Source organism: Syngnathus typhle, linkage group LG9, assembly GCF_033458585.1.
Source record: "Syngnathus typhle isolate RoL2023-S1 ecotype Sweden linkage group LG9, RoL_Styp_1.0, whole genome shotgun sequence".
Lineage (NCBI taxonomy): Eukaryota > Metazoa > Chordata > Actinopteri > Syngnathiformes > Syngnathidae > Syngnathus > Syngnathus typhle.
In genome coordinates this window covers 856,893-871,409 of record NC_083746.1, presented here as the reverse complement: position 1 = coordinate 871,409, position 14,517 = coordinate 856,893, and the positions used below count along the sequence as shown (strand labels likewise).

The following is a 14,517-nucleotide window of genomic DNA, read 5'->3' as shown; positions in this document are numbered from 1 at the left end:
GCTCTTTGACGTCAGCACCGACCGCTGCCGGTGGTCCAGCTCGGCTATTTTGAAGAGGAACGCATCTGCAACAGGCAATCACCCGTTCTGTTTTTCTCTTCATTAACGATGTCGCTTCGACCTTGCACACTTATCCGACATTTTAATGCAGCTGCTGTTTTACCATTAAAAATAGAAACAATTTGTCACTCCAGAAAAGTGACAGAAATTGAAAAGGTTTTCTCGCAATGCTGTGTTGCAATGCCAAAGGTGCCACAAGGCATTTTTTTACATTCAGAGCCTGCACGCCATGAGGAGCAAACATACAAGACAGGATCTCACAATCGTCAGAAGACCACCTCGGCTTTTTGCAAATATTTGATGACCTCTTTCAAGGAATGCTACTTGGTACTGACTTTTGTTGCCTGTTGAGTTAGTCCTGGGAGACCATTTTTTCTACTTGACAGCTGCACACTTGACTTTGTAGCAAAGTGACACACTCTTGTGAAAAAAAACAAGAGAAAACGTGAGGTCTGTAGGAACAACTTTCATATAAGCTGCAAATATACACCACACACGCCTCAAATGACAATAATCGGGCAGGAAAACATGTGGCTGTCTTTGTCGCCCTCTAGCGGTGACACCAAGTACTTTGTTTTGAGTTGAGGATTTTTGTTAGGCGATCGTCGGTCCACTCGGCTTCTTGTTCTGTTACTGACCCACGTTCATGTTCGAGGATGCAATTTTATCTTGCTTACATAACAATAGGACAAGACTGAAGCGTGACCTAAAAAAAAAAACACATAGCAAGGGACATAAACAAAACGATGCTATAATACTGGAACTGTATCAAAATAGATTTAAAGTGACAAATACAGGCGTCCTCACGCAGCCTCGAGGGGGCGGAGTAACCCCCCCCCCCCTTTTTTTCCCCTCTCTCTACCGCCCCCAACGACGCTGACAGCAAAGAAGATGGATGCCCCTCGAACAAGTTATTGATGACTCTTGCGTGATACTTTTGGCTTTTGCAACAGAGCTTTTCTTTCCTCCCCTCCTCGTTTTTCTGCAAAACATGCAGGTGTCATTTTTGCTCTCTGTTCTGATTTTATGCAAGAGCGAAGCGTCGGGCGAGTTCCCCCGCAGCGGAACCGGGACGAGCGCCTCTTTCCCTCCTCTGCATGCAGATGAGGATGAAGACGAGGGCAACTTTGCTCCGCAGCCGCCGCAGACAGTCGCCGAGCCTTCGGATGGTTCGTATTGCACGCTCGAGCCCAAACTCTCGTCGACGGATAATGTCCACCAACATGTATTTGTTGCACTCATGACTAATTCGTTGCGTGAGGGAGGAGCGCGCTGGCGCTGGTCCTGGTGCCGGCGCTGGCGCTGGCGCTGGCTGCTGCGAGCGTCACATGAGCCCGTCTGTCCCACACGCAGCCAGCCGCACTTGGAAGTGGACCAAGTGCCTTGCCTTTGCCCCTTGCTTGCCATCCTCCCCTGGCTCTCAGCCGTTTCTCACGGGAATCTCTTTAGGAATTGTTCAAAAGGAAGCTGTGCCTAGTTAGCGGCTCTTTTGGTTTTGGTTGACATGCCAACAGTTAGCAGCGGGACTTTAAAGGGTGGCGCAACATGTGTAGACAGACAATAGAACAAAACAGCCTGCAGAAAAACACAAACACATGACTAATGTTATTACAGAATCTTACCGAGTCATCTGTGGGAGTTGAATGAAACTCTTCAATTGTCCACATGACTGTATTATACTGCCGCCTGGCGGCCAAGCAACATTGTGCAGCCGCCGCACCTACGCTTGATCCAGATTTGTCTTTAGCGTGCGTTTTCCTCTTTCCGTGGAATGCATGACCTAATTCCGACACAAACAAAACTGCCCATGTTTTAAATCAGCACAAGTAGGCGAGGGCTGTGTGTGGGATTCCCCCCCAACAGCTAAGTCCCTGGAGGACCATCTGTTCCTGAGTGTCTGGTGGTCGCGCAGAACCGAGCACTCATGATTGTGTTCTGTGTGTTTCGTGGGTTAACAGTGGGATGAGGTGGCTGTATCTTCTTGAATGATTGTCTTTCAGATGATGTGCGTGTTGACGCTCCAACGCCCACAACATGACGATCCGTGTCTCATCCACATCACTGGCTTCATTTCATTTCAATCGTCATCATAAACCTCTTTGCCGGCCGCTTGGCCAAATGGGGGAGATTATTGTAATCTGGCACGAGACACCTCCACATTTAGTGAGCCCCCCCCACACTTTAAGAGCCTCGTTGTGTTTATGGAGGAAGACTCACGAGCAGCAATCCTCTTCATCTTGCCTATTCGTGCTGCTTTTTCGACGGAGGTTGAACAGTGTCGGTGCTTGTTTGACACGAGCGGAAGTGAGGCGCCATGAAGAGCCGCGCTGCGGGATCATTTCGGGATCTGCCTTTGGCACTTGCTGCTGGACTCTTACGTAAAGCGAGTGAACGAGTGGCGTGTCCGTTCCTATAAACTAAGCCTGGGCCGCGTTACCGAGGGCGGCATTAGCGGAAAAAAACACACGAGCGTGTGATGTGACAGTAACCTTTGGAGGCGGGGGGGAGAAATACTCCAATCGAGACTCACGCATTCAATAAATCAAATCAACAGACTTTGAGTTTGTCCCTTTGAATCAATGTATGGCTCTGTGATCGATTTGAACTGTGGAGGATTTCCTTCATTGTGAATCCAACTGGGATGCTCAGCCAATTCTTGTTGTCGTGGCCACCAAGCAGCAATCGTCTCCGCAGCGTGATAGCGGCTAATTGGATTTGCGCATAAGGCGGCACATCATCAATATTCTCCCAGTGGGCCGAGACGAACACAGCAGAGAAATGACGTTTGCTAATCGCCCCGTATGACCGACCGGCAGGTTGGACCTTCACCCTGAAGGTGCAGGTCACCGACATGCTGACTCGTCAGTACCTGGCGCGGGCGGAGGTGGATCTTCACGTCAACTACAGCAGGATCAAAACGGTTCTCACGGGGGAGGACGGCGGCGTTTTGCTCCAAGTGCCTTTTCAAAGCGGCTCGCCCGTCACAGTACGGGCGTGCAAGGACGGCTACGTTTGCGCGTTGCTTCCCTGCCAGACTGTCAGGAGGCCAAGTAAGATCCGTACCAATGCTCGTCGGCTTTTTCCGTCCGGCCGGCTCCAAAGTCGCTTCTTTGCGTTTCAGTCTTCTCTTCGGTGACTGTGCCCCTACGTCGCCTGACGCAAGGGAACGTGTGGCTTTTTGAAGACTCCCTCCTGATCACCGACAAAGCTTCGGGTAAGGCAGCGTTGGGAAGCCGTTTTGAGCAGCCAACCAAATGGAGCCGCTGGTGGATTGCGCCGTAGATGCTTCGTGGCGGCCCGTTGTCCAGTTCCCCAAGAGCCTGCTGAACCTGAGCGAGGGCAGCGACGTGGCCGCTTTGAAAGCCTACTTGACCGTCCCCGAGCCACCTTCAGCGGGAGGAGGCTTTCTCCGCACCTTGGGCGTCACGAGCGGCACAGCAGGTTTGGACACTTGCCGATGATGAACGAAACGCATTTTTGAACAAATATTTTTCTCTTACCAAGGATACATCAGCACTGAGTTGAAACCGGCGGCGGCCGTTAGCGTGCGGCTATTCCGCGGGGACACGGAGCTGCATATCGGCGGCCCCGTGAAGATCAGCCTGACGCTCCCCGACAATTGCGGACTGCGCTCTTCAAACGCTCTTCCGGCTTGGTTCTACAACCGCACCACCGGTGGGTGGCTGGCTCGCTTCGTGTCATCCAATTTGCTCAACACCTGCTTCCTTTGTCATTTAGGCGGCTGGATGAGACGAGGATTAGGGACGGTGGTGTCGGAAGGTGGAAAACTCCGATGGACCTTCAGCGCTCCGCATCTGGGTTACTGGATGGCGGCGCCGGTGGCGACGCGTGGAGGTCAGTAAGCGCTGCCCTCAAATTCAAGGCGAGCCATCTTCATCTTCAGTCTTTGCTCTTCAGATGTCTTTGGAGCTGACTTCCTAGGTGACTTCTTTGGCCGCCATTGGTCTTTTGTGGCGCTGGCCCTTGGAGGAATGCTCTGTTTTGTCGCCTGTCTTCTTGCTGCCTTGTTGTATTGTCAGAGGTAAGCCATCGGAGGGCTCTTGCTCTTTGTGCGAAGAGCTTCATTTCAAAGTCTCCTCGCTGTTCTGTCCAAGCTCCGCGAGGAAAACGAAGGTGACGCACGCGCCGCCCAAAAAGGACCGAGCCACGGCCACCGGCAGCGATGAGGACATTGAAGGATCTGCTCCGTCTCAGCGTGGCCTGAAGCACGCGAGAAGGGAGGAGCGGCGCGATGTCGCCGTAGCCGTCCACGACGGCGACGTTTGCACCGCGGCGGCCCAACCCGAGATCCCTTCCGGCGACGCGACGGAGCCGATACGAGTTGCGCAATCTCTGACGGACGCTCTGTTGTTCTACAGCCAGCCCGTGGCCATTTTGCACGCGGCAGCCTTTTTCCAAGCCGAAGACCAACCGCAGCAGCCCCGCTGGACTGAGCCCATGGAAGCCAGCGAAGAGAGCTCCAGCCCAAATGCGTCACAAGGCTCCACTCAGAACCAGGAAGGAGCTCCGGAAGGACACCCGCAGAATACTTTGCTACCGACAAGCAGAGGCCAGCGCGGTTTCCTGGAATCGGCGTCGGTTCCGGAAACCTTAAGTCGACTGAGGAGCAGCAGACGCTCGATGGAGGCCGCCGGCGAGCTTTCCAAAGCGCCGTCGTGGCAGCCGCCGCGGGCCTGGTTTGTGAGTCTGGAGGGCAAACCGGCGGCCGAGATCCGTTACGCCGTGGAGGAGCAACAGCGGAGAAGAGCAACTGCGGGGAGTCAAGAAACCAGCTTGGATTCCGGCGTGGATATGATCGAGATGAACCAGACGCCCGGCCGGAGAGCTGTCACTCTGGAACGCAAGGGCACCTTTGTCAAAAGGGCGGCCGGCGAACAACGGACGGCGCCGCAGTGAAATGGATGTGGCTCTCTGCACCATCTTCCGTTTCTTCTTCAATCTGCATCTTAGCAAGATCTTGAGCAACTGCTATCTCGTTGCTAGCGCATGAACTCTCGCCTGCCACTAAATTCCCTTTCAAAGCTTTTTTGCATGAGTCGCTTGTGAGCTCGCTCCATCTTTGTTTGCCTTGATGTGCGTGCGTGCGCCGGCCCGGCAATAAATGCACGTTTCATTTCGGACTGACTTTCTATCCACATTTTTTCAAGTTAATAAATGAAGTTTGTGCAAATGAAGCGCTCTCTCTCTTTTCACGTGAATTGTTTTGCATTTTAGATTAGAGCGCTGCACCGAGGGACCTTGGATGATTTCCTCGCTGTGGATTTCAATGAGCGACTGCGTGTTGCATGGCTCAGGAATGTCCGCTAGAGGGCAGACTCGCATAAACTTTATTTCCGGAAGGTGTTTACATGGCACACGCACGTCAAAACATACTAGTGTCATGTATGAAGGGATGGAAAAACATGCAGGGGCAGGGCTGTTGGGTGGATGGTCTGCATGTCTGGCCGACAGGTTCTGGGTTTGAATCCTGGCTCAGGCCCTCCACAGTGACGTTTGCATGTTCTTGCTCGAACCGTGACGGCTTTTACTTCGGTTTCTCTGGCTTCCTTCTGCTAGTGGAATGTAAGTAATATGCCGGAATTGCCCAGCCCCGAGTTACTAACGTTTTTTTTTTTTTGCAACAAAATTGTGAACATGTTACAAAAAAAAAAAGAAACTGTTGAAACGCTTAAAACTGTAGTCGAACGTCTTTGCGATCGTTTGCAACTTTGAATGAAGACCGAGGAAAAAATCCACATTCCGGCCCCGCTAACTTGCTTTGCTCGGTGAGCTGCAGGCGAGCGATCAACCGTGCTGCACACACAACACACACACACGCGCGCGCGTGCTCGCTCTCGCTCGCTCTCTCGCCACCGCTGGAAATAGAATGGCTCGGCGTGAATGAGTTCCAAAATAGCTTGCGCTTAAAGACGCTTGGCGAAAGATAGCCCAAGTGATTCCGTTGCTCCTCAAGTGACATCGGCCGGGTTTCCCACATTGGCCTCCTCGTTGTGTGGCGAGTGGCCCCGCTGCACACATTTTGCAAACGTCTCCAGAGGCTGGGAATTAGTAGGCCATTTTGCTTTGTGCAAAGCCCTTGCAAAAGGCCAATGAAGTAACTTGTCTCTTGTTGCATGTTTGAATCCAAAAGACATTTGTAAATATGATTTCTCTGGCAAACGCGAGAAATGGCCTCGCAAAAGCCCAGACGAGTCGCTTGACAACCACATCCGCTTGTGCATACACGAGACAAACGTCGCTCAGAAAGCCGGGATGGAATGTCGTCCGTCGCGTGCCTTTTCGGCTCGGGCCGCAAATGCGGAGCAGCTGTCCGTTCCACATCAACTTGTTTTCACAAATCTCGACATCGCGGGTGTCAAACTCAAGGCCCGGGGGCCAGGTACGGCCCGCCACATCATTTGATGTGGCCCGCGAAGACAGATTGTGCTTCAAATTTGTGTCATTACTAGAATTGCAAATTGTCTTCACTTTTAACAATATCTACATTGCAATATTCGACCAGTTTTTACTCGTCCGATTTGAAAACGAGTTATTTGTCAGTTTGTTTTGTAGCTTTTACTATATTTAATAGGAGGTACTCATACATTTATTTGGATTGACAGTCATAATGGCCCTCCAAAAGAAGCTATGACTACAATGCGGCCCCCCCAAAAAAATGACTTTGACACCCCTGCTCTACATTGTGTTTGGGAATTAAGGGGACGGGCATTTTCCTTCTTTTTTTTACAGCCACAGTAATGTGTAATAATCCGATCAGCTGCATTCAGACATGATAACAAAAGGTGTATTCATTTTTATTTTTATTTTTTTCCAGAGCTGCAGAAATTTGTACCGGCCCAATCAGACGAATGGCGACCATGCGGATCAGCTGGCGAGGTCTCTGGCCTCTCAGGCAAGGTGACCCAGGCCTCAGCTGTGCAAATAATAGGAAGCACGGCGGATGAATGTGTTTGAGTCGCCGTGTTTGCGCTTTGCCACCTGTATGCCGACAGATAAGGCTCGGTCGGGCTTGGACCGCCGTGTGGGCTCAGGCGTTAACTTGAAGGTGAAATCGCCTATGGAAAGCGCCCGGATGGGCGGTCTGCGTATCAAACGGCCCGACCGCTAATTGGGAAGCGTAAAGGAGCGGCCGCAGGATTCGATGTGACGGGAGACTGCGGCAATTGTTGAAATGTCAGCTTAATTGAGGCAAATCATCTCGGTCGGGGTCGCGGCCAGGTCAGGAAGACGAGGGGGGGCGGGGGCTATCCTTAGCTCTCTGTAATGTAATGCAGTCGTGTCCGGCGAGGAACTTGAATGCAACGCAAATTTCATCCCTTAAGTCAAAACCGAGTCAAAGGGGAAGAAAGTGAGAGATGATAAAAGGCAAACCAAAGGAAAAGCAGCCAGCGCATGTTTTATTTACATTAGCCCCTGCCCCCTCAACATTTTCTTCCCTGGGGCCGAAGCGCAACGTGCGTTGTGTTTTTCCGAGCCCGTTGCTTTTCATCTTGTCTGTTTTCATCATCAACACCTGGTGCGCAAATGCCGCTCGCTTCTTACGTAACGCTGTTGGCCAACGCTCGGCGCTCGTAAAGCATGTCCGCCTCTTGACCGGCCCACTCAGCCTTTGCTTCCAAAGCCATCCTTCTGCTGCCATGGCGTTGCAAGCACAGCCGAGAGAGATAGATAGATAGATAGGTAGGTAGGTAGGTAGGTAGGTAGGTAGGTAGGTAGGTAGGTAGGTAGGTAGGTAGGTAGGTAGGTAGGTAGGTAGGTAGGTAGGTAGGTAGGTAGGTAGGTAGGTAGGTAGGTAGGTAGGGTAGGGTAGGGTAGGGTAGGGTAGGGTAGGTAGGGTAGGTAGGGTAGGTAGGGTAGGTAGGTAGGTAGGTAGGTAGGTAGGTAGGTAGGTAGGTAGGTAGGTAGGTAGGTAGGTAGGTAGGTAGAGAGATAGAGAGATAGAGAGATAGCGAGATAGCGAGATAGCGAGATAGCGAGACAGATAGAGATAGCGAGACAGATAGAGATAGCGAGACAGATAGAGATAGCGAGACAGATAGAGATAGCGAGACAGATAGAGATAGCGAGACAGATAGAGATAGCGAGACAGATAGAGATAGCGAGACAGATAGAGATAGCGAGAGAGATAGAGAGATAGAGAGACAGATAGAGAGATAGAGAGACAGATAGAGAGATAGAGAGATAGAGAGATAGAGAGATAGAGAGATAGAGAGATAGAGAGATAGAGAGATAGAGAGATAGCGAGAGAGAAAGACAGACAGAGAAAGACAGACAGAGAGAGAGAGAGATACTTTATTGACACGCCAGATAGATACTTTATTGCCACCCAAGAATTGGGCTTTGGGTCCGCCTCCACTCCCGGTACCGGGACGGACGTGTATTGGAAATGCAGTTGGACAGAATGAGGTTGAGTATGCATTATTAAGTTTCCTTTCATGTGTGGTGGTGCGCCCCGCCTTCATCTGGCCACCAGTCTCGGGAGAGTCTCAACGGCCGGCCACGTTGCGCTCCAAAAGGCGACCTGGGCACATTTTGCAAAATGGCGTCCCTGTCATCTCTGACCCACTTGTAACCTTTCCCCAAGATCTGCCGGCCGGATCATAACAACGCCACTTCCTTCCCGTTCCTCACTCCGGGTCGCTGGATAGCACATGTGGCAGCTGCTTTTGTTGACGATGAGAAAAAAAAAAAAGCAATCTTGTTGAGATCGTTGTCCTCCGCCCAACACTGTTGATGCAACACAAGGTTGTTCAAACAATATTCCCCAGATTCCACACAGTTTTACACGCAAAAGTACCTCAGGGATCAATAGTCAGCCTCCAGCCATTTAGGAACGTGGCCACGAAACATTCATTTCACTCGTCACGGAGTGCGACGGATGAAAATCAACACACGCTATCAATATCATGGTTTTCCTTGAAATAGAAGCGACCCCTCACAGATTTGCGGCCAGTGGTGCTTTTATTGTTTGCGCTCGCTCCCCCAATGATTCATACATCCGACGTGGTATTGTTTAATCTGTACGCAAAAAATAGCCAGGAATGGTTCAAATCATTCCGCCGCGTGATATTAATACATCTTGTCTTGTAAACAAATCCAAAGCCTTCCCGGATCCGCTGCCGTGCCCTTTTGTTCTTGGTATTGTGCAGCGTGGAACGTGTTCCTCCTCCAGCCAGAGGCTTGACAGGAAGTGGCGTGACAAAAAGGTTCAGCAAACATATGCGAGGAGAGGAGGGAGGGAGGCAGGGAGGGAGGCAGGGAGGGAGGCAGGGAGGGAGGCAGGGAGGGAGGCAGGGAGGGAGGCAGGGAGGGAGGCAGCGAGGTCATCAGCTGTTTCGCGAGCCTCAAGTTCACCAGCCAGTCAAATTGTGCCATTTTCTTTCTCACCCCACCCCCTGTTCTCCCGACGTCCGTAGTACGTTCGCTTGAGTGCTTGCATCTGGGATCCATTTGGGTGTGTAGTTCTTCCACGTGAGGCCTGGACCCTTTCCGTTGCAGAACCGGGTGACAAATGATCTGCTAAAAATGTCATCCGCTATCAGATCCCAGGGGCTTAGCTGAGCTTCCACCGCAGTGTGTCTTACATGCACGGCCAAGTGTATAGTTTGGATGTTTTGTTTTTTGTAACATTGCACCTTCATTCCAAAAAAGATGACAGTCTACAAATATTTGGAATTTTATTTCTATTTATTTTTCTGGAATATCTTTAGAAAGTGTCTCGTGCCAAATGTTTCCTGCACTTTTCCTTCTGACTGTCTCATCCTTTGACGTGACGGCGTTCAAGCCATCGGTGAGACGGAAACATTGACAGCACAATCAAGTAGGAGCTTTTCGAATTTGATTTGGTAATTGGATTGTTGAAGGCACGGGAATCTCCATGACCTCGGGTGGGAAACAGTCGGTGACTTCCGTCCTCCATGGACTCCATCCTTTGGAAGTGTTGCGACGTCATCAGCCACTGCTTTATCGACAACATAAAGCTAACAACGTGCAAAGGCTTTCAAACTAGGCCTTCAAACTAGTATTAGGGGTTCAGACTAGGGCTTTAAATAGGGTCAGGGTTTCAAATGAAGGTACGGGCTTTTGACACCCTTACCCTAGTTTTAAGAGAGGGAAGGAAAGACGCGAGTCTAATGAATATCATTTGGCCGCCGGCAATCTCGGGTCTCCGGAGCAACTGCGCCACGTCGTCGCCTCGAGGGGATTCAGAGCTTTGGCCTCCCGTCTTTCAAGCTGCTGCCAATCTTATCGTTTATTAACGGGAAACAGATTGCAACAAACAATCTCCGTTTTCATCACGGCCCACGTTTGAAAACGCCAGAGCGCCACGCATCGACATTGTGTTCATGACATTCGTCCCGGCGTCGTCGTTGTTCTGTGCGAGAGGCCAGAACCGAGACGTTTCTTTTTTTCGTCTCTTTCGAGTGTAATCTGCTGAGGGCCCAACTCCAGATGAGCATCATCTGCATTTCATTGTTTTGCTTTTGTTGGATTTTTTGTTGTTGTTGTGGCTCCAGATAGGGAGGAGTGATGCATTAAGAAGCTTCAAAGATTTGACTGAAGGAGTCATGTTAAGACAAGTTACCCTTTCAATCGTTCCGTTGAATTCATGTTATATACACAGCAAACATCAGTGGCCAAAAATGAAATATTTGGATGAAAGATTTTTTAAATGACCTTTAGAAAAAAAATCCTTCTACATGACTCAATATATTGCTGTCGTTCATTTAATATTATTCTTTATTTAAATAAAAAAGAATGAGGCCATGTTCATCAAATTTGGACATTTTCACCCGACAGTGACGACGATGCGCTTGCTTCTCGAGAACTCGAGTCCAGCCAACGGTGACGTCATCGGGGCTCTCCCCGACGAAGGCCGCCGCGTTCAAGACGTCATCCGTGGGCGGACGGCTCTTGTCGTTACGCAATCGTCCATCCAGCAAACGTTATTTTGTGCCAATTGACTGCCACTCCAAGTGGGCTCGCAGGTCACGTGACTCATTGTTGTGATGACTCATCTGCGCCACCGCCGTGTTGGAAACTCGCGCACAGGACAAAAGAACTCGCCGTCTATTTTTAGAAGCGCCACTGTGCAATGTGCATCCTCAAGTTCGCTCAAAGCTCCCCGTTCAGTGCGCTTAGGGGACGATGGATGGATGGATGGATGGATGGATGGATGGATGGATGGATGGATGGATGGACGGACGGACGGACGGACGGACGGACGGACGGACGGACGGAACGGTGAGTGGGTGGGTGGGCGGACGGACGGACGGCTGGCTGGCTGGCTTATCCGCATTTCCGAATCAGAGAGATTGCCACACACAAAGTTTGAAGGACACATTTTCTGCCTCCCGTCACAGATTGTCTAATTATAATACACTTTTTTTCTTCTAAATAGCTCGAGGATGAGCAATTATTGGACATTTAGCATTCTTTTGTCTTGCTCAAATCAGCCAGCACTGTAAAAAAACACGAACGGGTCCCCCACACCCCAAAAGTTCAAGAAGTCGTTGTCACTCAAGACCGAGGCGGTTGCACCCGTTTCTCCCGACTGTTGACTTTGCTAATGTGTTTTCTCCAAGTGTGCACTGGTTGACGGAACGGCTGAGCGGAGGAGCTCAAGCAAATGTTGAAAAATGGGGATGACAATCGCAGGAAGACGTCCGAGCGCCGGCCGACCGAGCCTCTCGGTCATTAGCGGGCCAGCCAGACGTTTCCTTGAGCGATAGCGGCGGCCGCCCGGAGGGACTTAGTCTCTCGACCGCTCGGCTCCACAAACAGGCGCCCCTCGCGCGTCTTCCTCTTCCGAATGCCTCGCTTGGTGATGGACGTCGTGATGGAGCGTAGTGATGGCTCGTGAGTGAACGATTCGTTCAAAAGAACGATTTCGTTTTTTTCAGCGAATGAGTGAACGAATCACTTCCTATCACTTTTTTCAGTTTATATGACGTCAACCAGTAGATGTCGGTAATGCGCATTGAAACTCGAGCCACCTCGCCGTAAAACAAAACGAAGAAGAAAATGACGTCACTTCCTGTTCACGAACGAGTCGCGCATTGTATTTCCCGTTCACCGACTGAACGGAATTGTGAGTGAAAGAGTCACTGAGTGAGTGATTTGCATTTCCAGATCATCGCGAGACCGGATCAGTGAGGGAACGAATCGTGACTTTCCCGTTCACGAACGAGGCAATGCAGTTGACCGCCTGGCTTCCATCCCGTGCGTGCATCAACGCATCAGTCAGTGAACGTGTTGCGTCGTCTCCCTCCTGGCGTGGACTATGGAAGGCAGAATGTCGATTTGCCAAGGAAAGCATGAAGCACTCACTGAAACACCACTTCTCTCATGCACCTTTTCTCCAGCTAACTTTATTGCAGTGCTTCTCAATTATTTTCTGTTACGCCCCCCCCTAGCAAGAAGAAAACTATTCGCGCCCCCCCTCCCCACCGTGACTATCCTAACTTGTCTTGTAAGTCGTAAAATGTTGCACTGTCGCAAACGTGACAGAAGTAACAATGAGCGCGCCACTGCCCCCTGCTGTAGTAAACGCGCAATTACACTTTATTCTAGTACTGCCAAAAAAAAAGCCTGTTCCCCAAGGTCACACGCGCCCCCCCAGGAATAGCACCGCGCGCCCCACTATTTGAGAAGCACTGGCCTAGGTGACTGATTCACAATTTGGTTTTGTCTGATATCAGAGATTAAATAAAGAAAACCAACTGGCTGATTGATTTGTTTTAATTGAGAGGAAAAAAAAACAGCAAAAGCATTTCACTAGCTGACCAGGAGATGGCGACAGCGTGGCATCTGAAGACCCTGGATTGTTTGTTCTGCTATAGCCTAGGTGACTGATTCACAATTTGGTTTTGTCTGATAATAGATATTAAATAAAGAAAACCAACTGGCTAATTGATTTGTTTTAATTGAGAGAAAAAAAAAACAGCAAAAGCATTTCACTAACTGACCAGGAGATGGCGACAGCGCGGCATCTGAAGACCATGGATCGTTCTGCTATGGCGGTTTAAAAAAAAAAAAAAAAACGTAATTAGCTAGGGGTCAAAGGTCAAAGTTTACGGTTCAAAGTTCACCCAGGGGTCAAAGGTCGGTTCAAAGTTCACGGGGTCATGTGCACATTTTCGACTTTTAACTAAAAGTCACCCAGGGGTCACCCAGGGGTCACCACGGGGTCACCACGGGGTCACCGCGGGGTCACCGCGGGGTCACCGCGGGTTCAAAGTTCAGGGTTCACTTTTTTTTTTTTTTTTTTTTTTTTTTTTTTTTAGGTTAACCTTTATTTAACCCAGTGCTTCTCAATTATTTTCTGTTACGCCCCCCCCTAGCAAGAAGAAAACTATTGTGGGGCGTGAGTTTTAGCTCCTGCAGCACGTGAAAAGAGCTAAAACTTTTCACACAGGTGCGCTTAACGAGGGTCACTTGGAAAACATGTTGGAACGCGGCCCTGAGGACTGGAGCTTGACACCTGTGACCTTTGACCATGATATTTCCCTAATAAAGTGGCCTGTGATTAGGTACAACTCATGGACACATCAACAGGTACACTACACGAGGTAAAAAAAAAAGAAGAATAAATAAATAAAGTGTAGCGAACGATTCGGTGCACGATTCTTCTGAACAAATCTTTTGAGTGAACCGATTCCAACGATTCAGTTCACTGAAAAGAACTGGAATGCACATCACTCATGGAGCGCTTGATGAATGACAGTTTGAAACGTCACAAAATCCTGTTTAAAGTCCACGTACCAAAAAGTTCCCAATGGCTGCACTTGAGGCCCACGTACGTATTTTAACTGTGACGTAATAAATGATGTATGTGAGTGAGTGAGTGAGTGAGTGAGTGAGTGAGTGAGTGAGTGAGTGAGTGAGTGAGCGAGCGAGCGAGTGAGTGAGTGAGTGAGTGAGCGAGTGAGCGAGCGAGTGAGCGAGCATCTGTTTGTGTTCTTTGTCCAGCTCATGTTCGGACACGTTTGTCATCAGCAGCTCTCCGTCACTCCGTCCGCCGGGAATGCGCTGCTTCCTGGAATCTCCTGGAGCTGGATGTGGACGCAGTAGCAAAGCACTTTCACAAGCCCAAAAAGCAAAACAAAAAGCTGACAAGTTGCTGACACAGACAGTTTCTTTCCAAAGCACAGAGGACATGTTGAAATGAACACACCTACTGTCTATGTTTATGGTGCTGATGTTTTGATTTGATAGCTTCTATTTTAGATCTGAATATGAAAGACTCACCATTGTTTTCAAGCATACTTTGAAACTCTGAGGCTAATTTAGAAGCCTCATTTGAAGCAATAACCCTGTTCACGTGAAAGAGTGCTGCTTTTATAGCACTAACCCTTAGCCTACCCCTAACCAAACTTGAACCCTAACCGAACCCAAACGCGACACTTATATAGGCCTTGGTCACGATCGACTCTG

The 14,517-nt window shown here is 49.9% G+C and overlaps 2 protein-coding genes across 4 annotated transcripts; one reads left to right on the top strand and one right to left on the bottom strand.

The window, feature by feature from the left end:
• The first annotated feature begins 901 nt into the window (after positions 1–901).
• Positions 902–12,931, top strand: LOC133160043 (protein FAM171B-like). Of its 3 annotated transcripts, none has more exons than XM_061287573.1 (11): positions 902–1,229; positions 2,877–3,110; positions 3,182–3,274; positions 3,343–3,501; positions 3,565–3,735; positions 3,799–3,915; positions 3,979–4,102; positions 4,176–5,643; positions 6,896–6,978; positions 9,792–9,871; positions 12,214–12,931. In XM_061287573.1, exons 1-8 carry the CDS (start codon positions 956–958, stop codon positions 4,975–4,977), a joined length of 1,974 nt encoding a protein of 657 aa, XP_061143557.1. In that variant the 5' UTR covers positions 902–955; the 3' UTR covers positions 4,978–5,643; positions 6,896–6,978; positions 9,792–9,871; positions 12,214–12,931. The 3 variants fall into 3 exon arrangements, with proteins under 3 accessions (XP_061143557.1, XP_061143556.1, XP_061143555.1); XM_061287572.1 differs by having other exon boundaries at positions 9,792–9,901; XM_061287571.1 differs by lacking the exon at positions 9,792–9,871 and having other exon boundaries at positions 12,214–12,929.
• On the bottom strand, positions 7,324–9,301 carry LOC133160044 (uncharacterized). Its single transcript, XM_061287575.1, has 2 exons — positions 8,879–9,301; positions 7,324–8,808 (listed from the first exon to the last, which is right to left on the bottom strand). The coding sequence occupies exon 2, from the start codon at positions 8,541–8,543 to the stop codon at positions 7,620–7,622; it is 924 nt and encodes a 307-aa protein (XP_061143559.1). The 5' UTR covers positions 8,544–8,808; positions 8,879–9,301; the 3' UTR covers positions 7,324–7,619.
• Positions 12,932–14,517: the final 1,586 nt, after the last annotated feature.